This window comes from Bombina bombina, chromosome 2 (genome assembly GCF_027579735.1).
Source record: "Bombina bombina isolate aBomBom1 chromosome 2, aBomBom1.pri, whole genome shotgun sequence".
Taxonomy (NCBI): domain Eukaryota; kingdom Metazoa; phylum Chordata; class Amphibia; order Anura; family Bombinatoridae; genus Bombina; species Bombina bombina.
Genome location: NC_069500.1, coordinates 708,906,179 through 708,933,375, shown reverse-complemented (window position 1 = coordinate 708,933,375; position 27,197 = coordinate 708,906,179). Strand labels below are relative to the sequence as shown.

General features: G+C 41.4%; 1 protein-coding gene across 1 annotated transcript in view; it reads left to right on the top strand.

The window, feature by feature from the left end:
- The window catches only part of TDRD7 (tudor domain containing 7), a 477,879-nt gene that overhangs the window by 353,575 nt on the left and 97,107 nt on the right, over positions 1-27,197 (top strand). Inside the window, exons 13-15 of the mRNA XM_053700014.1 lie at positions 6,285-6,419; positions 6,729-6,839; positions 7,060-7,562. Coding sequence (XP_053555989.1) covers positions 6,285-6,419; positions 6,729-6,839; positions 7,060-7,562 — 749 coding nt within the window. The remainder of the gene's footprint in view (positions 1-6,284; positions 6,420-6,728; positions 6,840-7,059; positions 7,563-27,197) is intronic.

Here is a 27,197-nt window from a genome sequence, read left to right as displayed (position 1 = left end):
TCTTCCTTGTTTGTCGTTTACTCTGGACAGAGGAGAGGTCAAAAAGCTTCTGCTACCTCTCTCTCTTTTTGGCTTCGTAGCATAATACGTTTAGCCTATGAGACTGCTGGACAGCAGCCTCCTGAAAGAATTACAGCTCACTCCACTAGAGCTGTGGCTTCCACTTGGGCCTTTAAGAATGAGGCCTCTGTTGAACAGATTTGCAAGGCTGCAACTTGGTCTTCGCTTCATACTTTTTCCAAATTTTACAAATTTGACACTTTTGCTTCTTCGGAGGCTATTTTTGGGAGAAAGGTTCTTCAGGCAGTGGTTCCTTCTGTATAATGAGCCTGCCTATCCCTCCCGTCATCCGTGTACTTTTGCTTTGGTATTGGTATCCCAGAAGTAATGATGACCCGTGGACTGATCACACATAACAGAAGAAAACATAATTTATGCTTACCTGATAAATTCCTTTCTTCTGTTGTGTGATCAGTCCACGGCCCGCCCTGTTTTAAGGCAGGTAAATATCTTTTAAATTATACTCCAGTCACCACTTCACCCTTGGTTACTCCTTTCTCGTTGTTTCTTGGTCGAATGACTGGGACTGACGTAGAGGGGAGGAGCTATATGCAGCTCTGCTGGGTGAATCCTCTTGCATTTCCTGTTGGGGAGGAGTTATATCCCAGAAGTAATGATGACCCGTGGACTGATCACACAACAGAAGAAAGGAATTTATCAGGTAAGCATAAATTATGTTTTATATACCATTACCTCTGCTGATTTTCGTTTCAGTACTGGTTTGGCTTTCTACAAACATGTAGATGAGTGTCCTGGGGTAAGTAAATCTTATTTTCTGTGACACTCTAAGCTATGGTTGGGCACTTTATTTATAAAGTTCTAAATATATGTATTCAAACATTTATTTGCCTTGACTCAGAATGTTCAACATTCCTTATTTTCAGACAGTCAGTTTCATATTTGGGATAATGCGTTTGAATCAATAATTTTTTCTTACCTTAAAAAATTTGACTTTTTTTCCCTGTGGGCTGTTAGGCTCGCGGGGGCTGAAAATGCTTCATTTTATTGCGTCATTCTTGGCGCGGACTTTTTTGGCGCAAAAAATCTTTTCTGTTTCCGGCGTCATACGTGTCGCCGGAAGTTGCGTCATTTTTTGACGTCCTTTTGCGCCAAAAATGTCGGCGTTCCGGATGTGGCGTCATTTTTGGCGTCGCTTTTGTCTTCACATTATTTCAGTCTCATTTTTTCTTTGCTTCTGGTTACTAGAAGCTTGTTTATTGGCATTTTTTCCCATTCCTGAAACTGTCATTTAAGGAATTTGATCAATTTTGCTTTATATGTTGTTTTTTCTCTTACATATTGCAAGATGTCTCACGTTGCTTCTGAGTCAGAAGATACTTCAGGAAAATCGCTGTCTAGTGCTGGAACTACCAAAGCTAAGTGTATCTGCTGTAAACTTTTGGTAGCTATTCCTCCGGCTGTTGTTTGTATTAATTGTCATGACAAACTTGTTAAAGCAGATAATATTTCCTTTAGTAATGTACCATTGCCTGTTGCAGTTCCCTCAACATCTAAGGTGCAGAATGTTCCTGATAACATAAGAGATTTTGTTTCTGAATCCATCAAGAAGGCTATGTCTGTTATTTCTCCTTCTAGTAAACATAAAAAATCTTTTAAAACTTCTCTCTCTACAGATGAATTTTTAAATGAACATCATCATTCTGATTCTGATGACTCTTCTGGTTCAGAGGATTCTGTCTCAGAGATTGATGCTGATAAATCTTCATATTTATTTAAAATGGAATTTATTCGTTCTTTACTTAAAGAAGTACTAATTGCTTTAGAAATTGAGGATTCTGGTCCTCTTGATACTAATTCTAAACGTTTAGATAAGGTGTTTAAATCTCCTGTGGTTATTCCAGAAGTTTTTCCTGTTCCTAATGCTATTTTTGAAGTAATTTCCAGAGAATGGGATAAATTGGGTAATTCATTTACTCCTCCTAAACGTTTTAAGCAATTATATCCTGTGCCGTCTGACAGATTAGAATTTTGGGACAAAATCCCTAAAGTTGATGGGGCTATTTCTACCCTTGCTAAACGTACTACTATTCCTACGTCAGATGGTACTTCGTTTAAAGATCCTTTAGATAGGAAAATTGAATCCTTTCTAAGAAAAGCTTATCTGTGTTCAGGTAATCTTCTTAGACCTGCTATATCTTTGGCTGATGTTGCTGCAGCTTCAACTTTTTGGTTGGAGACTTTAGCACAACAAGTAACAGATCATGATTCTCATAATATTATTATTCTTCTTCAGCATGCTAATAATTTTATCTGTGATGCCATTTTTTATATTATCAGAGTTGATGTCAGGTTTATGTCTCTAGCTATTTTAGCTAGAAGAGCTTTATGGCTTAAAACTTGGAATGCTGATATGGCTTCTAAATCAACTCTACTTTCCATTTCTTTCCAGGGTAACAATTATTTGGTTCTCAGTTGGATTCCATTATCTCAACTGTTACTGGTGGGAAAGGAACTTTTTTACCACAGGATAAAAAATCTAAGGGTAAAAACAGGGCTAATAATCGTTTTCGTTCCTTTCGTTTCAACAAAGAACAAAAGCCTGATCCTTCATCCTCAGGAGCAGTTTCAGTTTGGAAACCATCTCCAGTCTGGAATAAATCCAAGCCTTCTAGAAAGTCAAAGCCTGCTTCTAAGTCCACATGAAGGTGCGGCCCTCATTCCAGCTCAGCTGGTAGGGGGCAGGTTACGTTTTTTCAAAGAAATTTGGATCAATTCTGTTCACAATCTTTGGATTCAGAACATTGTTTCAGAAGGGTACAGAATTGGTTTCAAGATGAGACCTCCTGCAAAGAGATTTTTTCTTTCCCGTGTCCCAGTAAATCCAGTGAAAGCTCAAGCATTTCTGAATTGTGTTTCAGATCTAGAGTTGGCTGGAGTAATTATGCCAGTTCCAGTTCTGGAACAGGGGATGGGGTTTTATTCAAATCTCTTCATTGTACCAAAGAAGGAGAATTCCTTCAGACCAGTTCTGGATCTAAAAATATTGAATCGTTATGTAAGGATACCAACGTTCAAAATGGTAACTGTAAGGACTATCTTGCCTTTTGTTCAGCAAGGGCATTTTATGTCCACAATAGATTTACAGGATGCTTATCTGCATATTCCGATTCATCCAGATCATTATCAGTTCCTGAGATTCTCTTTTCTGGACAAGCATTACCAGTTTGTGGCTCTGCCGTTTGGCCTAGCTACAGCTCCAAGAATTTTTACAAAGGTTCTCGGTGCCCTTCTGTCTGTAATCAGAGAACAGGGTATTGTGGTATTTCCTTATTTGGACGATATCTTGGTACTTGCTCAGTCTTTACATTTAGCAGAATCTCATACGAATCGACTTGTGTTGTTTCTTCAAGATCATGGTTGGAGGATCAATTTACCAAAAAGTTCATTGATTCCTCAGACAAGGGTAACCTTTCTGGGTTTCCAGATAGATTCAGTGTCCATGACTCTGTCTTTGACAGACAAGAGACGTCTAAAATTGATTTCAGCTTGTCGAAACCTTCAGTCACAATCATTCCCTTCGGTAGCCTTATGCATGGAAATTCTAGGTCTTATGACTGCTGCATCGGACGCAATCCCCTTTGCTCGTTTTCACATGCGACCTCTTCAGCTCTGTATGCTGAATCAATGGTGCAGGGATTACACAAAGATATCTCAATTAATATCTTTAAATCCGATTGTACGACACTCTCTAACGTGGTGGACAGATCACCATCGTTTAATTCAGGGGGCTTCTTTTGTGCTTCCGACCTGGACTGTAATTTCAACAGATGCAAGTCTCACAGGTTGGGGAGCTGTGTGGGGATCTCTGACGGCACAAGGAGTTTGGGAATCTCAGGAGGTGAGATTACCGATCAATATTTTGGAACTCCGTGCAATTTTCAGAGCTCTTCAGTCTTGGCCTCTTCTGAAGAGAGAATCGATCATTTGTTTTCAGACAGACAATGTCACAACTGTGGCATACATCAATCATCAAGGAGGGACTCACAGTCCTCTGGCTATGAAAGAAGTATCTCGAATTCTGGTTTGGGCGGAATCCAGCTCCTGTCTAATCTCTGCGGTTCATATCCCAGGTATAGACAATTGGGAAGCGGATTATCTCAGTCGCCAAACGTTGCATCCGGGCGAATGGTCTCTTCACCCAGAGGTATTTCTTCAGATTGTTCAAATATGGGAGCTTCCAGAAATAGATCTGATGGCGTCTCATCTAAACAAGAAACTTACCAGGTATCTGTCCAGATCCCGGGATCCTCAGGCGGAAGCAGTGGATGCATTATCACTTCCTTGGAAGTATCATCCTGCTTATATCTTTCCGCCTCTAGTTCTTCTTCCATGAGTAATCTCCAAGATTCTGAAGGAATGCTCGTTTGTTCTGCTGGTAGCTCCGGCATGGCCTCACAGGTTTTGGTATGCAGATCTTGTCCGGATGGCCTCTTGCCATCCGTGGACTCTTCCGCTACGACCAGACCTTCTGTCGCAAGGTCCTTTTTTCCATCAGGATATCAAATCCTTAAATTTTAAGGTATGGAGATTGAACGCTTGATTCTTAGTCAAAGAGGTTTCTCTGACTCTGTGATTAATACTATGTTACAGGCTCGTAAATCTGTATCCAGAGAGATATATTATAGAGTCTGGAAGACTTATATTTCTTGGTGTCTTTCTCATCATTTTTCTTGGCATTCTTTTAGAATTCCAAGAATTTTACAGTTTCTTCAGGATGGTTTAGATAAAGGTTTGTCCGCAAGTTCCTTGAAAGGACAAATCTCTGCTCTTTCTGTTCTTTTTCACAGAAAGATTGCTAATCTTCCTGATATTCATTGTTTTGTACAAGCTTTGGTTCGTATAAAACCTGTCATTAAGTCAATTACTCCTCCTTGGAGTTTGAATTTGGTTCTAGGGGCTCTTCAAGCTCCTCCGTTTGAACCTATGCATTCATTGGACATTAAATTACTTTCTTGGAAAGTTTTGTTCCTTTTGGCAATCTCTTCTGCCAGAAGAGTTTCTGAATTATCTGCTCTTTCTTGTGAGTCTCCTTTTCTGATTTTTCATCAGGATAAGGCAGTGTTGCGAACTTCTTTTGAATTTTTACCTAAAGTTGTGAATTCCAACAACATTAGTAGAGAAATTGTGGTTCCTTCATTATGTCCTAATCCTAAGAATTCTAAGGAGAAATCGTTACATTCTTTGGATGTTGTTAGAGCTTTGAAATATTATGTTGAAGCTACTAAGTCTTTCCGAAAGACTTCTAGTTTATTTGTTATCTTTTCCGGTTCTAGAAAAGGCCAGAAAGCTTCTGCCATTTCTTTGGCATCTTGGTTGAAATCTTTAATTCATCTTGCCTATGTTGAGTCGGGTAAAACTCCGCCTCAAAGGATTACAGCTCATTCTACTAGGTCAGTTTCTACTTCCTGGGCGTTTAGGAATGAAGCTTCGATTGATCAGATTTGCAAAGCAGCAACTTGGTCCTCTTTGCATACTTTTACTAAATTCTACCATTTTGATGTATTTTCTTCTTCTGAAGCAGTTTTTGGTAGAAAAGTACTTCAGGCAGCGGTTTCAGTTTGAATCTTCTGCTTATGTTTTTCATTAAACTTTATTTTGGGTGTGGATTATTTTCAGCAGGAATTGGCTGTCTTTATTTTATCCCTCCCTCTCTAGTGACTCTTGCGTGGAAAGATCCACATCTTGGGTAATCATTATCCCATACGTCACTAGCTCATGGACTCTTGCTAATTACATGAAAGAAAACATAATTTATTTAAGAACTTACCTGATAAATTAATTTCTTTCATATTAGCAAGAGTCCATGAGGCCCACCCTTTTTTTGTGGTGGTTTTGATTTTTGTATAAAGCACAATTATTCCAATTCCTTATTTTATATGCTTTCGCACTTTTTTATCACCCCACTTCTTGGCTATTCGTTAAACTGAATTGTGGGTGTGGTGAGGGGTGTATTTATAGGCATTTTGAGGTTTGGGAAACTTTGCCCCTCCTGGTAGGAATGTATATCCCATACGTCACTAGCTCATGGACTCTTGCTAATATGAAAGAAATGAATTTATCAGGTAAGTTCTTACATAAATTATGTTTTTTCATTACATTCGCTTTAAAACGATCATATTGTTTTAGTCGCAAAATAATTCTTGTTTTGTTTCCTTCGGCTTCTAAATGTTGTTTGCTGCTGTGCTGTGTCTGCTTTTCTACAGATAACAAGTGTCCATAGTAGTCGAGCCCTTGATGTTCAGTTCTTAGATACAGGAACAATAGCTTCTGTGAAAGTGTCAGAGCTACGAGAAATTCCAACTGCCTTCCTTCGTGATTTTATCTCTATTCCGCCACAGGTAGTTATCACATCAATTAGGTTACTATGCATTAAAGTTTTAGGATATATTTGGAAATGGGAATATGGAAGGGTACACTACATAGGTGACAATACTTAAGTCCCAAGTACTAAAAAACAATGTATTTATTTTTGTGGGAGGATGCTAAAGTAATTAATTCCATAATTATTTTTCCTGTTCAATGAAACTACAGTTTTGGTTACCCTTAAGGACTAGGTTTGAAGCAATTTATGTCAAAATTGACACTCATATTAAATATAGAGTTAGTAAGTGTTTTACTGAATACATACTTTCTAATTCTTTTTATAGGCTGTTAAATGCTGTTTAGCAGATCTTCCACTCAACATTGGAATGTGGACTCCTGATGCAGTGCTTTGGCTAAGAAATACAGTCCTAAATTGTTCAGAATGTAGTATTAAGGTAAATTAGACTTGGGATTTCTTCATTGGTGCTATAATTATTGTAGGTTTCTTTGTGTATTTGTATGTATTATTCATATGTTTTATTAATACTTGGCACCATTCTATAAATAGATATATTTAGAATTAAAAGACAAAAGTAAATATAAAGTGTTTTTTATTTGTATTTTTACTCCCAATTGTTCTGTTCAGTTTTATAATATATATATATTTTTTTTAAGATTGTCAAAATGGATGAGACAAAGGGTATGGCATATGTTTATCTTTTTACCAAAAAGAATTGTCCAGATCCCGAGAAGAGTATAAATCGTCAAATCACAAATGAAGAGTTGTGGAAACACCAAAAGGATGTATTTCTTAGTATAAACTCTGGTGGAGCCAGTATGGCAAAAGGTAAAAGTGATGCTACTACTCATGGACCAGGAGCAGCTCATGTAGTACCACATAAAGAACCATCAATTGCAGTGAAAAAAATCATAGAACAAGATGACACTGTAACGCACTTAGATTTACCACCACCTTTATCTCTGCCGAAGCCTGGTGAGCACTTGGACATCTTTGTGTCACTGGCCTGTCACCCTGGTCATTTTGTCTTCCAATCATGGCAAGAATTGCACAAGTTAGAGGTTCTTATGGAAGAAATGCTACTGCATTACAGCACAACAGAAGAGAAACTTGTGACGCTAGAGAAAAACAAAATATATGCCGCAAAGGTAGACAACAAGTAAGTGCTTATAAACTACACTGTAGAATGTTCTTTCTTGAAATGATGACGATCATTGATCTTAGTCTAATAATTACATAACAGATAAAATAAACTTATGAAGCTACATTTAGTCTTTGGATTGGGCTAAAAACCTTGTTGATATTATTACATTAGTCTTGCAATTACAAATACAATTATTATTAGTGCAGTCATTTTCTAACATGTTTTCAGGACACGGCTTCTATCAGACGTTGCCTCTGATCATTAAGACTGCAAAATGCAAAAACACTGGTCCGAGACAATAACTTTTTGCAAATAGAGTTAAACGGTCATAAAGCATACTTAATATATAGCCAAATCAAAGGATAACCTGAGAATAATATGCAGATGTTAAGATCAGTTTTCTCCAACATTGGTGTGTCCGGTCCACGGCGTCATCCATTACTTGTGGGATATTCTCCTCCCCCACAGGGAAAGGCAAGGAGAGCACACAGCAAGAGCTGTCCATATAGTCCCTCTCAGGCTCCGCCCCCCCAGTCATTCTTCTTGCCGCTCTGAACAAGTAGCATCTCCTCGGGGATGGTGAGGAGTTTGTGGTGTTTAGTTGTAGTTTTTTATTCTTCTATCAAGAGTTTGTTATTTTAAAATAGTGCTGGTATGTACTATTTACTCTGAAACAGAAAGAGATGAAGAGTTCTGTTTGAAAGAGGTGTATGATTTTAGCAGCAGTAACTAAAATCAGATGTTGAGATGAGAGAACTTCAGTTGGGGGGAACAGTTTGCAGACTTTTCTGCTTAAGGTATGACTAGACATTTTTCTAACAAGACTGTGTAATGCTGGAAGGCTGTCATTTTTCCCTCATGGGGATCGGTAAGCCATTTTCTTAGTCTCAAACAGAATAAAGGGCTTATTATGGGCTATAAACTGGTAGACACTTTTAGGGGCTAAATCGATTGCTTTATTTAAGTATTATATGCAGTTTGAAGTTGAATTTCACACTTTTATAACATTGGGGAACGTTTTTAGCACCAGGCACTTGTTAAGACACCTTCCCAGTCAGGAAGGGCCTTTCTCTGTAGTAGGCAGAGCCTCATTTTCGCGCCATTACTGCGCAGTTACTTTTGAGTACAGTACATGCAGCTGCATGTGTGAGGGTCTGGAATCCACTAAAAACGTTCCTAGAAGGCTTCATTTGGTATCATATACCCCCCTGGGATTGGTGAAGTCGCAGCAAAGGCTGTGGCTGGGACTGTAAGGGGGTTAAAATTGTAAACGGCTCCGCTTTCAACATTTTAAGGGTTAACAGCTTGAAAATTGGGGTGCAATACTTTGAATGCATTAAGACACTGTGGTGAAAATTTGGTAAAGATTGGATAATTCCTTCATAGTTTTTCACATATTCAGTAATAAAGTGTGCCCTGTTTAACATTTAAAGAGACAGTAACGGTTTTGTTTTAAAACGGTTTTTGTGCTTTATTAACCAGTTTAAGCCTGTTTAACATGTCTGTACCTTCAGATAGATCATGTTCTGTATGTATGGTAGCCAATGTGGTTCCCCCTTCAAATATGTGTGATAATTGTGCCATAGCATCCAAACAAAGTAAGGACAGTACTGTCACAAATTGTAAAGTTGCCCAGGATGATTCCTCAGATGAAGGAAGTAGACATAGTTCTACATCATCTCCTTCTGTGTCTATACCAGTTATGCCCGCGCAGGCGACCCCTAGTACTTCTAGCGCGTCAATGCTTGTTACTATGCAGCGATTGACGGCAGTAATGGATAACCCCATAGCTAATATTTTATCCAAAATGCCAGCATTTCAGAGAAAGCGCGATTGCTCTGTTTTACACACTGTAGAGCAGGAGGGCGCTGATGATAATTTTTCTGTCATACCCTCACACCAATCTGAAGTGGCAGTGAGGGAGGGTTTGTCAGATGGGGAAATTTCTGATAGGAAGAATTTCTCAGCAGGCAGAACCTGATGCTGTGACATTTAAATTTAAATTAGAGCATCTCCGCGCATTACTTAAGGAGGTGCTATCTACTCTGGATGATTGTGACAATCTGGTCATCCCAGAAAAATTGTGCAAGATGGACAAGTTCCTTGAGGTCCCGGTGCACCCTGATGCTTTTCCGATACCTAAACGGGTGGCGGACATAGTGTATAAGGAGTGGGAGAAGCCAGGCATACCTTTTTGTCCCTCCTCCTATATTTAAGAAATTGTTCCCTATGTTCGACCCCAGGAAGGACACATGGCAAACAGTCCCTAAGGTCGAGGGGGCGGTTTCTACTCTAGCCAAGCGCACGACCATTCCTATTGAGGACAATTATGCTTTCAAAGATCCTATGGATTAAAAATTGGAGGGTTTGCTTAAAAAGATTTTCTTTCATGTAATTAGCAAGAGTACATGAGCTAGTGACGTATGGGATATACATTCCTACCAGGAGGGGCAAAGTTTCCCAAACCTCAAAATGCCTATAAATACACCCCTCACCACACCCACAAATCAGTTTTACAAACTTTGCCTCCTATGGAGGTGGTGAAGTAAATTTGTGCTAGATTCTACGTTGATATGCGCTCCGCAGCAGGTTGGAGCCCGGTTTTCCTCTCAGCGTGCAGTGAATGTCAGAGAGATGTGAAGAGAGTATTGCCTGTTTGAATTCAATGATCTCCTTCTATGGGGTCTATTTCATAGGTTCTCTATTATCGGTCGTAGAGATTCATCTCTTACCTCCCTTTTCAGATCGACGATATACTCTTATATATATATACCATTACCTCTGCTGATTTTCGTTTCAGTACTGGTTTGGCTTTCTACAAACATGTAGATGAGTGTCCTGGGGTAAGTAAGTCTTATTTTCTGTGACACTCTAAAGCTATGGTTGGGCACTTTTTTAAAGTTCTAAATATATGTATTTAATACAAACAACAGCTGGAGGAACAGCTACCAAAAGTTTACAGCAGATACACTTAGCTTTGGTAGTTCCAGCACCAGACAGCGATTTTCCTGAAGTATCTTCTGACTCAGATGCAACGTGAGATATCTTGCAATATGTAAGAGAAAAAACAACATATAAAGATAAGACCTCCTGCAAAGAGATTTTTTCTTTCCCGTGTCCCAGTAAACCAAGTGAAAGCTCAAGCATTTCTGAAATGTGTTTCAGATCTAGAGTTGGCTGGAGTAATTATGCCAGTTCCAGTTCTGGAACAGGGGCTGGGGTTTTATTTGAATCTCTTCATTGTACCAAAGAAGGAGAATTCCTTCAGACCAGTTCTGGATCTAAAAATATTGAATCGTTATGTAAGGATACCAACATTCAAAATGGTAACTGTAAGGACTATCTTGCCTTTTGTTCAGCAAGGGCATTATATGTCTACAATAGATTTACAGGATGCATATCTGCATATTCCGATTCATCCAGCTCACTATCAGTTCCTGAGATTCTCTTTCCTGGACAAGCATTACCAGTTTGTGGCTCTGCCGTTTGGCCTAGCTACAGCTCCAAGAATTTTTACAAAGGTTCTCGGTGCCCTTCTGTCTGTAATCAGAGAACAGGGTATTGTGGTATTTCCTTATTTGGACGATATCTTGGTACTTGCTCAGTCTTCACATTTAGCAGAATCTCATACGAATCGACTTGTGTTGTTTCTTCAAGATCATGGTTGGAGGATCAATTCACTAAAAAGTTCATTGATTCCTCAGACAAGGGTAACCTTTTTGGGTTTCCAGATAGATTCAGTGTCCATGACTCTGTCTTTGACAGACAAGAGACGTCTAAAATTGATTTCAGCTTGTCGAAACCTTCAGTCACAATCATTCCCTTCGGTAGCCTTATGCATGGAAATTCTAGGTCTTATGACTGCTGCATCGGACGCGATCCCCTTTGCTCGTTTTCACATGCGACCTCTTCAGCTCTGTATGCTGAACCAATGGTGCAGGGATTACACAAAGATATCTCAATTAATATCTTTAAAACCGTTTGTACGACATTCTCTGACGTGGTGGACAGATCACCATCGTTTAATTCAGGGGGCTTCTTTTGTTCTTCCGACCTGGACTATAATCTCAACAGATGCAAGTCTTACAGGTTGGGGAGCTGTGTGGGGGTCTCTGACGGCACAAGGGGTTTGGGAATCTCCGGAGGTGAGATTACGATCAATATTTTGGAACTCCGTGCAATTTTCAGAGCTCTTCAGTCTTGACCTCTTCTGAAGAGAGAGTCGTTCATTTGTTTTCAGACAGACAATGTCACAACTGTGGCATACATCAATCATCAAGGAGGGACTCACAGTCCTCTGGCTATGAAAGAAGTATCTCGAATTCTGGTTTGGGCGGAATCCAGCTCCTGTCTAATCTCTGCGGTTCATATCCCAGGTATAGACAATTGGGAAGCGGATTATCTCAGTCGCCAAACGTTGCATCCGGGCGAATGGTCTCTTCACCCAGAGGTATTTCTTCAGATTGTTCAAATGTGGGAACTCCCAGAAATAGATCTGATGGCTTCTCATCTAAACAAGAAACTTCCCAGGTATCTGTCCAGATCCCGGGATCCTCAGGCGGAGGCAGTGGATGCATTATCACTTCCTTGGAAGTATCATCCTGCCTATATCTTTCCGCCTCTAGTTCTTCTTCCAAGAGTAATCTCCAAGATTCTGAAGGAATGCTCGTTTGTTCTGCTGGTAGCTCCAGCATGGCCTCACAGGTTTTGGTATGCGGATCTTGTCCGGATGGCCTCTTGCCAGCCGTGGACTCTCCCGTTAAGACCAGACCTTCTGTCACAAGGTCCTTTCTTCCATCAGGATCTCAAATCCTTAAATTTAAAGGTATGGAGATTGAACGCTTGATTCTTGGTCAAAGAGGTTTCTCTGACTCTGTGATTAATACTATGTTACAGGCTCGTAAATCTGTATCTAGAGAGATATATTATAGAGTCTGGAAGACTTATATTTCTTGGTGTCTTTCTCATCATTTTTCCTGGCATTCTTTTAGAATTCCGAGAATTTTACAGTTTCTTCAGGATGGTTTAGATAAAGGTTTGTCCGCAAGTTCCTTGAAAGGACAAATCTCTGCTCTTTCTGTTCTTTTTCACAGAAAGATTGCTAATCTTCCTGATATTCATTGTTTTGTACAAGCTTTGGTTCGTATAAAACCTGTCATTAAGTCTATTTCTCCTCCTTGGAGTTTGAATTTGGTTCTGGGGGCTCTTCAAGCTCCTCCTTTTGAACCCATGCATTCATTGGACATTAAATTACTTTCTTGGAAAGTTTTGTTCCTTTTGGCCATCTCTTCTGCCAGAAGAGTCTCTGAATTATCTGCTCTTTCTTGTGAGTCTCCTTTTCTGATTTTTCATCAGGTTAAGGCGGTGTTGCGAACTTCTTTTGAATTTTTACCTAAGGTTGTGAATTCCAACAACATTAGTAGAGAAATTGTGGTTCCTTCATTATGTCCTAATCCTAAGAATTCTAAGGAGAAATCGTTGCATTCTTTGGATGTTGTTAGAGCTTTGAAATATTATGTTGAAGCTACTAAGTCTTTCCGAAAGACTTCTAGTCTATTTGTCATCTTTTCCGGTTCTAGAAAAGGTCAGAAAGCTTCTGCCATTTCTTTGGCATCTTGGTTGAAATCCTTAATTCACCATGCTTATGTCGAGTCGGGTAAAACTCCGCCTCAAAGGATTACAGCTCATTCTACTAGGTCAGTTTCAACTTCCTGGGCGTTTAGGAATGAGGCTTCGGTTGTTCAGATTTGCAAAGCAGCAACTTGGTCCTCTTTGCATACTTTTACTAAATTCTACCATTTTGATGTGTTTTCTTCTTCTGAAGCAGTTTTTGGTAGAAAAGTACTTCAGGCAGCGGTTTCAGTTTGAATCTTCTGCTTATGTTTTCATTAAACTTTATTTTGGGTGTGGATTATTTTCAGCAGGAATTGGCTGTCTTTATTTTATCCCTCCCTCTCTAGTGACTCTTGCGTGGAAAGATCCACATCTTGGGTAGTCATTATCCCATACGTCACTAGCTCATGGACTCTTGCTAATTACATGAAAGAAAACATAATTTATGTAAGAACTTACCTGATAAATTCATTTCTTTCATATTAGCCAGAGTCCATGAGGCCCACCCTTTTTGTGGTGGTTATGATTTTTTTTGTATAAAGCACAACTATTCCAATTCCTTATTTTATATGCTTTCGCACTTTTTTTATCACCCCACTTCTTGGCTATTCGTTAAACTGATTTGTGGGTGTGGTGAGGGGTGTATTTATAGGGATTTTGAGGTTTGGGAAACTTTGCCCCTCCTGGTAGGAATGTATATCCCATACGTCACTAGCTCATGGACTCTTGCTAATATGAAAGAAATGAATTTATCAGGTAAGTTCTTACATAAATTTTGTTTTTGTACAGCAAGGTTACCTCCTTCAACCTATTTTGTGCATTATTCCTGTCACTACAGCGGCGTGGTTCTGGTTCGAGGAACTGGAAAAGTCGCTCAGTAGGGAGACTCCGTATGAGGAAGTCATGGACAGAATTCACGCACTTAAGTTAGCTATTTCCTTTATTTTAGACGCCGTTTTGCAGTTAGCGAGGTTAGCGGCGAAAAAATTCAGGTTTTACAATTGTGGCGCGCAGAGCGCTCTGGCTAAAGTCTTGGTCGGCGGATGTATCTTCCAAGACAAAATTGCTTAATATCCCTTTCAAGGGTAAGACCCTTTTTGGGCCAGAATTGAAAGAGATTATTTCAGACATCTCTGGGGGAAAGGGCCATGCCCTCCCACAAGATAAACCTTTCAAGGCTAAGAATAAGTCCAATTTTCGTTCCTTTCGCAATTTCAGGAACGGACCGGCTTCCAACTCGGCAGCCTCTAGACAAGAGGGTAACGCTTCCCAGACTAAACCAGCTTGGAAATCAATGCAAGGCTGGAACAAGGGTAAACAGGCCAAGAAGCCTGCTGCTGCCACCAAAACAGCATGAAGGGGTAGCCCCCGATCCGGGACAGGATCTTGCAGGGGGCAGATTCTCTCTCTTTGCTCAAGTTTGGGCAAGAGATGTTTAGATCCCTGGGCACTAGAAATAGTCTCTCAGGGTTTTCTTCTGGAATTCAAGGAACTACCCTCAAGGGGAAGGTTCCACATGTCTCACTTATCTTCAAACCAAATAAAGAGACAGGCATTCTTACATTGTGTAGAAGACCTGTTAAAGATGGGAGTGATACACCCAGTTCCAACTGTGGAACAAGGTCAGGGGTTTTACTCAAATCTGTTTGTAGTTCCCAAAAAAGAGGGAACTTTCAGACAAATTCTGGAATTAAAAATTCTAAACAAATTCCATCGTTCAAAACTATGGTTTTCCATCGTTCAAAATGGAAACCATTCGAACAATTTTACCTACAATCCAGGAGGGTCAATTTATGACTACCGTGGATTTAAAGGATGCGTATCTACATATTCCTATCCACAAAGATCATCCAAGGATTTTCACAAAGGTGCTAGGGTCCCTTCTAGCGGTTCTAAGACCAAGGGGTATTGCAGTGGCACCTTATCTGGACGACATTCTAATCCAAACGTCGTCTCTTTCCAAAGCAAAGGCTCATACAGACATTGTTCTAGCCTTTCTCAGATCTCACGGGTGGAAGGTGAACGTAGAAAAGAGTTCCCTGTCTCCGTCGACAAGAGTTCCCTTCTTGGGAACAATAATAGATTCTTTAAAAATGAAGATCTTCCTGACAAGAGTCAGAAAGTCAAAGCTTCTAAACGCTTGTCAAGTTTTTCACTCTATTCTGCAGCCTTCCATAGCTCAGTGCATGGAAGTAGTAGGGTTGATGGTTGCAGCAACGGACATAGTTCCTTTTGCTCGAATTCATCTAAGACCATTACAACTGTGCATGCTCAAGCAGTGGAATGGGGACTATACAGACTTGTCTCCAAAGATTCAAGTAGACCAGATGACCAGAGACTCACTCCGTTGGTGGTTGTCACAGGATCACCTGTCTCAGGGAATGAGTTTCCGCAGACCAGAGTGGGTCATTGTCACGACCGACGACAGTCTATTAGGCTGGGGTGCGGTCTGGGATTCCCTGAAAGCTCAGGGTCTATGGTCTCTGGAAGAGTCTCTTCTCCCGATAAACATGCTCTCCGGGCTTGGCCTTAACTAGCGAAGGCCGGATTCATAAGATTCCAGTCAGACAACATGACGACTGTAGCTTACATCAACCATCAGGGAGGAACAAAGAGTTCCTTGGTAATGAGAGAGGTATCCAAGATCATCAAATGGGCGGAGGATCACTCCTGCCATCTATCTGCAATTCACATCCCAGGAGTAGACAACTGGGAGGCGGATTATCTGAGTCGTCAGACTTTCCATCCGGGGGAGTGGGAACTCCACCCGGAGGTTTTTGCCCAGTTGACTCAATTATGGGGCATTCCAGACATTGGATCTGATGGCGTCTCGTCAGAACTTCAAGGTTCCTTGCTACGGGTCCAGATCCAGGGATCCCAAGGCGACTCTAGTGGATGCATTAGTGACGCCTTGGTCGTTCAACCTAGCTTATGCGTTTCCACCGTTCCCTCTCCTTCCCAGGCTTGTAGCCAGGATCAAACAGGAGAAGGCCTCAGTGATTCTGATAGCTCCTGCGTGGCCACGCAGGACTTGGTATGCAGACCTGGTGAATATGTCATCGGCTCCACCAGGGAAGCTACCTTTGAGACAGGATCTTCTAGTACAAGGTCCATTCGAACATCCAAATCTAGTTTATCTCCAGTTGACTGCTTGGAAATTGAACGCTTGATTTTATCCATGCGCAGGTTTTCAGATTCAGTGATAGATACTCTGGGCCAAGCCAGAAAACCTGTGACTAGAAGGATTTACCATAAAATATTGAAAAGATATATCTGTTGGTGTGAATCCAAGGGATTCTCATGGATTAAAATTCCCAGGATCCTCTCCTTTCTCCAAGAAGGTTTGGATAAGGGATTGTCAGCGAGTTCTCTAAAAGGACAGATTTCTGCTTTATCTGTCTTGTTACACAAACGACTGGCAGCTGTGCCAGATGTACAAGCTTTTGTACAGGCTTTGGTCAGAATCAAGCCTGTTTACAGACCTTTGACTCCTCCCTGGAGTCTAAATTTAGTTTTTTCAGTTCTTCAAGGGGTTCCATTTGAACCCTTACATTCCATAGATATCAAGTTACTATCTTGGAAAGTTCTGTTTTTGGTTGCTATTTCTTCTGCTAGAAGAGTTTCTGAACTATCTGCTTTGCAGTGTGATCCACCCTATCTGGTGTTCCATTCAGATAAGGTTGTTTTGCGTACCAAGCCTGGTTTTCTTCCAAAAGTTGTTTCCAACAAGAATATTAACCAGGAAATAGTTGTCCCTTCTTTGTGTCCGAATCCAGTTTCAAAGAAGGAACGTTTGTTACACAATTTAGATGTAGTCCGTGCTTTAAAGTTCTATTTAGAAGCAACAAAGGATTTCAGACAAACTTCTTTGTTTGTCGTTTATTCTGGTAAGAGGAGAGGACAAAAAGCTACTGCTACCTCTTTCTTTCTGGCTGAAAAGCATCATCCGATTGGCTTATGAGACTGCCGGACGGCAGCCTCCTGAACGAATCACAGCTCACTCTACTAGGGCTGTGGCTTCCACATGGGCCTTCAAGAACAAGGCTTCTGTTGATCAGATATGTAAGGCAGCAACTTGGTCTTCTCTGCACACTTTTGCCAAATTCTACAAATTTGATACTTTTGCTTCTTCGGAGGCTATTTTTGGGAGAAAGGTTTTGCAAGCCGTGGTGCCTTCTGTTTAGGTAACCTGATTTGCTCCCTCCCTTCATCCGTGTCCTAAAGCTTTGGTATTGGTTCCCACAAGTAATGGATGACGCAGTGGACCGGACACACCAATGTTGGAGAAAACAGAATTTAAGCTTACCTGATAAATTATTTTCTCCAACGGTGTGTCCGGTCCACGGCCCGCCCTGGTTTTTTAATTAGGTTTGAAAAATGTCTTTCTCTATACACTACAGTCACCACGTCACCCTATAGTTTCTCCTTTTTTTTCTCCTAACCGTCGGTCGAATGACTGGGGGGGCGGAGCCTGGGAGGGACTATATGGACAGCTCTTGCTGTGTGCTCTCCTTGCCTTTCCCTGTGGGGGAGGAGAATATCCCACAAGTAATGGATGACGCCGTGGACCGGACACACCGTTGGAGAAAGTAATTTATCAGGTAAGCATAAATTCTGTTTTTTTAAATATTGATGAAATAAGTGTAACATTTTAGTCACAATAGAGTTTAAAAACCTGTTGTTATATTGTCTCCAGCTATTGCTAGTTCTGAATGAACTACTAGATTAATAATCTTAGTGTTTTATCTTGTTTTTGTTGCAACTATCTATAACTATTTATACGTTTTGATTGTGGCAGTATGTCTTTTGTATTAAATCACTACGAATTCCTTTATATTAGCAATAAAAACACAATTTGATATTTGACAAGTTTTCAAATGGAGTTTTTAAAAACTGTTTCACAAACAGACATGTAAAATAATATTTTCTCCAACATAGGTGTGTCCGGTCCACGGCGTCATCCTTACTTGTGGGATATTCTCTTCCCCAACAGGAAATGGCAAAGAGCCCAGCAAAGCTGGTCACATGATCCCTCCTAGGCTCCGCCTACCCCAGTCATTCTCTTTGCCGTTGTACAGGCAACATCTCCACGGAGATGGCTTAGAGTTTTTTAGTGTTTAACTGTAGTTTTTCATTATTCAATCAAGAGTTTGTTATTTTCAAATAGTGCTGGTACGTACTATTTACTCAGAAACAGAAAAGAGATGAAGAATTCTGTTTGTATGAGGAAAATGATTTTAGCAACCGTAACTAAAATCCATGGCTGTTCCACACAGGACTGTTGAGAGCAATTAACTTCAGTTGGGGGAACAGTTTGCAGTCCCTTGCTGCTTGAGGTATGACACATTCTAACAAGACGATGTAATGCTGGAAGCTGTCATTTTCCCTATGGGATCCGGTAAGCCATGTTTATTACGATTGTAAATAAGGGCTTCACAAGGGCTTATTTAAACTGTAGACTTTTTCTGGGCTAAATCGATTGATTATTAACACATATTTAGCCTTGAGGAATCATTTTATCTGGGTATTTTGATATAATAATATCGGCAGGCACTGTTTTAGACACCTTATTCTTTAGGGGCTTTCCCAAAGCATAGGCAGAGTCTCATTTTCGCGCCGGTGTTGCGCACTTGTTTTTGAGCATGCAGTCGCATGTGAGAGGAGCTCTGATACTTATAAAAGACTTCTGAAGGCGTCATTTGGTATCGTATTCCCCTTTGGGTTTGGTTGGGTCTCAGCAAAGCAGATACCAGGGACTGTAAAGGGGTTTAAAGCTTAAAACGGCTCCGGTTCCGTTATTTTAAGGGTTAAAGCTTCCAAAATTGGTGTGCAATATTTTCAAGGCTTTAAGACGCTGTGGTGAAAATTTGGTGAATTTTGAACAATTCCTTCATGTTTTTTCGCAATTGCAGTAATAAAGTGTGTTCAGTTTAAAATTTAAAGTGACAGTAACGGTTTTATTTTAAAACGTTTTTTGTACTTTCTGATCAAGTTTATGCCTGTTTAACATGTCTGAACTACCAGATAGACTGTGTTCTGAATGTGGGGAAGCCAGAATTCCTATTCATTTAAATAAATGTGATTTATGTGATAATGACAATGATGCCCAAGATGATTCCTCAAGTGAGGGGAGTAAGCATGGTACTGCATCATTCCCTCCTTCGTCTACACGAGTCTTGCCCACTCAGGAGGCCCCTAGTACATCTAGCGCGCCAATACTCCTTACTATGCAACAATTAACGGCTGTAATGGATAATTCTGTCAAAAACATTTTAGCCAAAATGAACCCTTGTCAGCGTAAGCGTGGCTGCTCTGTTTTAGTTACTGAAGAGCATGACGACGCTGATATTAATATCTCTGAAGGGCCCCTAACCCAATCTGAGGGGGCCAGGGAGGTTTTGTCTGAGGGAGAAATTACTGATTTAGGGAACATTTCTCAGCAGGCTGAATCTGATGTGATTACATTTAAATTTAAATTGGAACATCTCCGCATTTTGCTTAAGGAGGTATTATCCACTCTGGATGATTGTGAAAATTTAGTCATCCCAGAGAAACTATGTAAAATGGACAAGTTCCTAGAGGTGCCGGGGCTCCCAGAAGCTTTTCCTATACCCAAGCGGGTGGCGGACATTGTTAATAAAGAATGGGAAAGGCCCGGTATTCCTTTCGTCCCTCCCCCCATATTTAAAAAATTGTTTCCTATGGTCGACCCCAGAAAGGACTTATGGCAGTCAGTCCCCAAGGTCGAGGGAGCGGTTTCTACTTTAAACAAACGCACCACTATTCCCATAGAGGATAGTTGTGCTTTCAAAGATCCTATGGATAAAAAATTAGAAGGTTTGCTTAAAAAGATGTTTGTTCAGCAGGGTTACCTTCTACAACCCATTTCGTGCATTGTCCCTGTCACTACTGCCGCATATTTCTGGTTTGATGAACTGCTTAAGGTGCTCGATAGTGACTCTCCTCCTTATGAGGAGATTATGGACAGAATCAATGCTCTCAAATTGGCTAATTCTTTCACTCTAGACGCCTCTTTGCAATTGGCTAAGTTAGCGGCTAAGAACTCTGGGTTTGCTATTGTGGCGCGCAGAGCGCTTTGGTTGAAATCTTGGTCGGCTGATGCGTCTTCCAAGAACATGCTACTAAACATTCCTTTCAAGGGGAAAACGTTGTTTGGTCCTGACTTGAAGGAGATTATCTCTGATATCACTGGGGGTAAGGGCCACGCCCTTCCTCAGGATCGGCCTTTCAAGGCAAAAAATAGACCTAATTTTCGTCCCTTTCGTAAAAACGGACCAGCCCAAGGTGCTACGTCCTCTAAGCAAGAGGGTAATACTTCTCAGGCCAAGCCAGCTTGGAGACCAATGCAAGGCTGGAACAAGGGAAAGCAGGCCAAAAAACCTGCCACTGCTACCAAGACAGCATGAAATATTGGCCCCCGATCCGGGACCGGATCTGGTGGGGGGCAGACTCTCTCTCTTCGCTCAGGCTTGGGCAAGAGATGTTCTGGATCCTTGGGCGCTAGAAATAGTCTCCCAGGGTTATCTTCTGGAATTCAAGGGACTTCCCCCAAGGGGGAGGTTCCACAGGTCGCAGTTGTCTTCAGACCACATAAAAAGACAGGCGTTCTTACATTGTGTAGAAGACCTGTTAAAAATGGGAGTGATTCATCCTGTTCCATTAAGAGAACAAGGGATGGGGTTCTACTCCAATCTGTTCATAGTTCCCAAAAAAGAGGGAACGTTCAGACCAATCCTAGATCTCAAGATCTTAAACAAATTTCTCAAGGTCCCATCGTTCAAGATGGAAACCATTCGAACTATCCTCCCTTCCATCCAGGAAGGTCAATTCATGACCACGGTGGATTTAAAGGATGCGTATCTACATATTCCTATCCACAAGGAACATCATCGGTTCCTAAGGTTTGCATTCCTGGACAAACATTACCAGTTCGTGGCGCTTCCTTTCGGATTAGCCACTGCTCCAAGGATTTTCACAAAGGTACTAGGGTCCCTTCTAGCGGTGCTAAGACCAAGGGGCATTGCAGTAGTACCTTACCTGGACGACATTCTGATTCAAGCGTCGTCCCTTCCTCAAGCAAAGGCTCACACGGACATTGTCCTGGCCTTTCTCAGATCTCACGGCTGGAAAGTGAACGTGGAAAAGAGTTCTCTATCCCCGTCAACAAGGGTTCCCTTCTTGGGAACAATTATAGACTCCTTAGAAATGAGGATCTTTCTGACAGAGGCCAGAAAAACAAAGCTTCTGGACTCTTGTCGGATACTTCATTCCGTTCCTCTTCCTTCCATAGCTCAGTGCATGGAAGTGATCGGGTTGATGGTGGCGGCGATGGACATAGTTCCTTTTGCGCGCATTCATCTAAGACCATTACAACTGTGCATGCTCAGTCAGTGGAATGGGGACTATACAGACTTGTCTCCGAAGATACAAGTAAATCAGAGAACCAGAGACTCACTCCGTTGGTGGCTGTCCCTGGACAATCTGTCTCAAGGGATGATGTTCCACAGACCAGAGTGGGTCATTGTCACGACCGACGCCAGTCTGATAGGCTGGGGCGCGGTCTGGGGATCCCTGAAAGCTCAGGGTCTTTGGTCTCGGGAAGAATCTCTTCTACCGATAAATATTCTGGAACTGAGAGCGATATTCAATGCTCTCCAGGCCTGGCCCCAGCTTGCGAGGACCAGGTTCATACGGTTTCAATCAGACAACATGACGACTGTTGCGTACATCAACCATCAGGGGGGAACAAGGAGTTCCCTAGCGATGGAAGAAGTAACCAAAATTATTCTTTGGGCGGAGTCTCACTCCTGCCACCTGTCTGCTATCCACATCCCAGGAGTGGAAAATTGGGAAGCGGATTTTCTGAGTCGGCAGACATTGCATCCGGGGGAGTGGGAACTCCATCCGGAAATCTTTGCCCAAGTCACTCACCTGTGGGGCATTCCAGACATGGATCTGATGGCCTCTCGTCAGAACTTCAAAGTTCCTTGCTACGGGGCCAGATCCAGGGATCCCAAGGCGGCTCTAGTGGATGCACTAGTAGCACCTTGGACCTTCAAACTAGCTTATGTGTTCCCGCCATTTCCTCTCATCCCCAGGCTGATAGCCAGGATCAAGCAGGAGAGGGCGTCGGTGATCTTGATAGCTCCTGCGTGGCCACGCAGGACTTGGTATGCAGATCTGGTGAATATGTCATCGGCTCCACCTTGGAAGCTACCTTTGAGACGAGACCTTCTTGTTCAGGGTCCGTTCGAACATCCGAATCTGGTTTCACTCCAGCTGACTGCTTGGAGATTGAACGCTTGATTTTATCGAAGCGAGGATTCTCAGATTCTGTTATCGATACTCTTGTTCAGGCCAGAAAGCCTGTGACTAGAAAGATTTACCACAAAATTTGGAAAAAATATATCTGTTGGTGTGAATCTAAAGGATTCCCTTGGGACAAGGTTAAGATTCCTAGGATTCTATCCTTCCTTCAAGAAGGATTGGAAAAAGGATTATCTGCAAGTTCCCTGAAGGGACAGATTTCTGCCTTGTCGGTATTACTTCACAAAAAGCTGGCAGCTGTGCCAGATGTTCAAGCCTTTGTTCAGGCTCTGGTTAGAATCAAGCCTGTTTACAAACCTTTGACTCCTCCTTGGAGTCTCAATTTAGTTCTTTCAGTTCTTCAGGGGGTTCCGTTTGAACCCTTACATTCCGTTGATATTAAGTTATTATCTTGGAAAGTTTTGTTTTTAGTTGCGATTTCTTCTGCTAGAAGAGTCTCAGAATTATCTGCTCTGCAGTGTTCTCCTCCTTATCTGGTGTTCCATGCAGATAAGGTGGTTTTACGTACTAAACCTGGTTTTCTTCCAAAAGTTGTTTCTAACAAAAACATTAACCAGGAGATTATCGTACCTTCTCTGTGTCCAAAACCAGTTTTCAAAGAAGGAACGTTTGTTGCACAATTTGGATGTTGTTCGCGCTCTAAAATTCTATTTAGATGCTACAAAGGATTTTAGACAAACATCTTCCTTGTTTGTTGTTTATTCAGGTAAAAGGAGAGGTCAAAAAGCAACTTCTACCTCTCTCTCTTTTTGGATTAAAAGCATCATCAGATTGGCTTACGAGACTGCCGGACGGCAGCCTCCCGAAAGAATCACAGCTCATTCCACTAGGGCTGTGGCTTCCACATGGGCCTTCAAGAACGAGGCTTCTGTTGATCAGATATGTAGGGCAGCGACTTGGTCTTCACTGCACACTTTTACCAAATTTTACAAGTTTGATACTTTTGCTTCTTCTGAGGCTATTTTTGGGAGAAAGGTTTTGCAAGCCGTGGTGCCTTCCATTTAGGTGACCTGATTTGCTCCCTCCCTTCATCCGTGTCCTAAAGCTTTGGTATTGGTTCCCACAAGTAAGGATGACGCCGTGGACCGGACACACCTATGTTGGAGAAAACAGAATTTATGTTTACCTGATAAATTACTTTCTCCAACGGTGTGTCCGGTCCACGGCCCGCCCTGGTTTTTTTTAATCAGGTCTGATATTTTATTTTCTTTAACTACAGTCACCACGGTACCATATGGTTTCTCCTATGCAAATATTCCTCCTTAACGTCGGTCGAATGACTGGGGTAGGCGGAGCCTAGGAGGGATCATGTGACCAGCTTTGCTGGGCTCTTTGCCATTTCCTGTTGGGGAAGAGAATATCCCACAAGTAAGGATGACGCCGTGGACCGGACACACCGTTGGAGAAAGTAATTTATCAGGTAAACATAAATTCTGTTTTACATAACACAATAGTGTTGTCACTGCTAGAAGAGTACTTTTTCATTAATAATGTGGTAAGAGTCTGCGAGCCATTACTCCTGGGATTCAACTCCTGGCCACTAGGAAGAGACAAAGATTCCCAAAACTCCAAGAGTACTTGTCCCATTAAGAATGAGAAATCTTTCTCAAGAAGGCAGAGACTGAAACACTATGTGGCACCCCTGGGAAATTATATTGCATACCCAAAGGATCTTAAAGAAGCAGTATAAACCAATTTCTTTCCAATGGCTTGGAGAGTCCACAAATCCATTCAATACTAGTGGGAATTCAACTACTGGCCACCAGGAGGAGGCAAAGAACACACCAGCAAAGCTGTTAAAGGGACACTGAACCTAAATTTTGTCTTTCATGATTCAGATAGAGCATGCAATTTTAAGCAACTTTCTAATTTACTCTTGTTATCAATTTTTCTTCATTCTCTTGCTTTCTTTATTTGAAAAAGATGGGCCGGCATCTAATCTTTCTTGCATTTCAAATAAAGATACCAAGACAATGAAGAAAATTTGATAATAGGAGTAAATGAGAAAGTTGCTTAAAATTGCATGCTCTATCTGAATCACAAAATAAAAAATTTGGGTTCAGTGTCCCTTTAAGTATCACTCCCAGTTCCCATAAACCCCCAGTCATTCTTTGCCTTGTACTTAACGAGGATGTGCGAAGATGGTGTCTGAAGAAAATTAATCCTTTAATGAGTAGTTTCACTGCAAGCAAGGATTGGGGAAATGCTGTGTCCATGTAATCCTCATTGGTAAGAGTAAAATGGTGGCTTTTAGCAGTTGGAGGTCGGTAAGGTAATCCTTGCTTTAACTCCAACAAATTATGCTAACCCCTATAAAAAAAACAGGGTTGGTTACTCTGCTTGTCTCGTATCTTCAGGTCCATGTCAGCGGTCAGATGAGGCTAACAGACCTGGATATGCTGTGACTGCTTCACAGCAGAAGACCCTGGAGGGTAAGTTATTTCTTATATATTTCACAGGATCAGAAATATAGGACTGGGATATTCAGGGACCTAGTGGGACCTGCTACCTTTAGAAGGGGTTCATATTTTATTATATATATCTGTTACTTCATATATATTGCGGCTGAGCAGCTAGCTGATTTTTTTATCAGGATCAGGGAATTTTGCCGCTTCCATAGCCGGGGTAATCTACTAATATACCCTGGCTTTATGGTGACAGGGTATAATGGTAATACTTTCACACTTGGTTCCCTACTCAATCAGTTTTTACAGATCCTTATAGTGCTTAAAATATGGGCACAGTATTTATTAGTATTTGGTGTCGTATTCCCTCTGTGCTTTTTTAGGAGGGATAGAGCCGTTGATGGCGTAGTTGGTTTTTTGAGCGCTTGGTTTTATTGAGACTGTCAGTGTTTTTCTTCCCTCTCTAGATTTGCGATTTCGGAGCTGCTTTGTAAGTTAGCGGTTTGCTAGTAGGACTTGCCTTTTGCCACGCTTTGTGGTCTATTTGGCAGAGTCCTGACTTTTTGCTGGGGCGTAGTTTTATCTGCCATTGTGGGCGGATAAAAAGGGCCACCCTGTTGTTTTCACAGCGGTGCGCTCAGTATTTGATAGTCACGCTAGAAGGGATCTCTTACAGAGAGAGTGTTTGATTTGAGCTGTTAGTATGCGCTCTATCATACTTTAGTAATAGTTTATAATGAGGGTGTAGGAGAATCTGCAGTCTGCATGCCTGTTATTTCTTCAACATTGGTGTTTCCGGTCCACGGCGTCATCCTTACTTGTGGGAATATTCTCTTCCCCAACAGGAAATGGCAAAGAGTCCCAGCAAAGCTGACCATATAGTCCCTCCTAGGCTCCGCCCACCTCAGTCATTCTCTTTGCCGTTGCACAGGCAACATCTCCACGGAGATGGTTAAGAGTTTTTTGGTGTTTTAATGTAGTTTTTATTCTTCTATCAAGTGTTTGTTATTTTAAAATAGTGCTGGTATGTACTATTTACTCTGAAACAGAAAAGGATGAAGATTTCTGTTTGTAAGAGGAAGATGATTTTAGCAGACAGTAACTAAAATCGATTGCTGTTTCCACATAGGACTGTTGAGATGAAGTAACTTCAGTTGGGGGAAACAGTTAGCAGACTTTTCTGCTTAAGGTATGACTAGCCATATTTCTAACAAGACTGAGTAATGCTGGAAGGCTGTCATTTCCCCTCATGGGGACCGGTAAGCCATTTTCTTAGTCAAACATAAAAGAATAGAGGGCTTAAAAAGGGCTAAAAAACTGGTAGACATTTTCTCCAACATAGGTGTGTCCGGTCCACGGCGTCATCCTTACTTGTGGGATATTCTCTTCCCCAACAGGAAATGGCAAAGAGCCCAGCAAAGCTGGTCACATGATCCCTCCTAGGCTCCGCCTTCCCCAGTCATTCTCTTTGCCGTTGTACAGGCAACATCTCCACGGAGATGGCTTAGAGTTTTTTGGTGTTTAACTGTAGTTTTTATTATTCAATCAAGAGTTTGTTATTTTAAAATAGTGCTGGTATGTACTATTTACTCTGAAACAGAAAAGAGATGAAGATTTCTGTTTGTAAGAGGAAAATGATTTTAGCAACCGTTACTAAAATCGATGGCTGTTTCCACACAGGACGGTTGAGAGGAATTAACTTCAGTTGGGGGAAACAGTGAGCAGACTTTTGCTGCTTGAGGTATGACACATTTCTAACAAGACGATGTAATGCTGGAAGCTGTCATTTTCCCTATGGGATCCGGTAAGCCATTTTTATTACATAAAGAAAAAAAGGGCTTCACAAGGGCTTTTAAGACTGTAGACATTTTCTGGGCTAAAACGATTGATATATAAGCATATTTTATACTTCATAGCTTTGAGGAATTATTTTATTCTTGGGAATTATGTAAAATAACCGGCAGGCACTGTATTGGACACCTTATTCTCTAGGGGCTTTCCCTAATCATAGGCAGAGCCTCATTTTCGCGCCTCTATTGCGCACTTGTTTTTGGGAAGCATGACATGCAGATGCATGTGTGAGGAGCTCTGATACATAGAAAAGACTTTCTGAAGGCGTCATTTGGTATCGTATTCCCCTTTGGGCTTGGTTGGGTCTCAGCAAAGCAGATACCAGGGACTGTAAAGGGGTTAAATATAAAAACGGCTCCGGTTCCGTTATTTTAAGGGTTAAAGCTTTCAAATTTGGTGTGCAGTACTTTTAAGGCTTTAAGACACTGTGGTG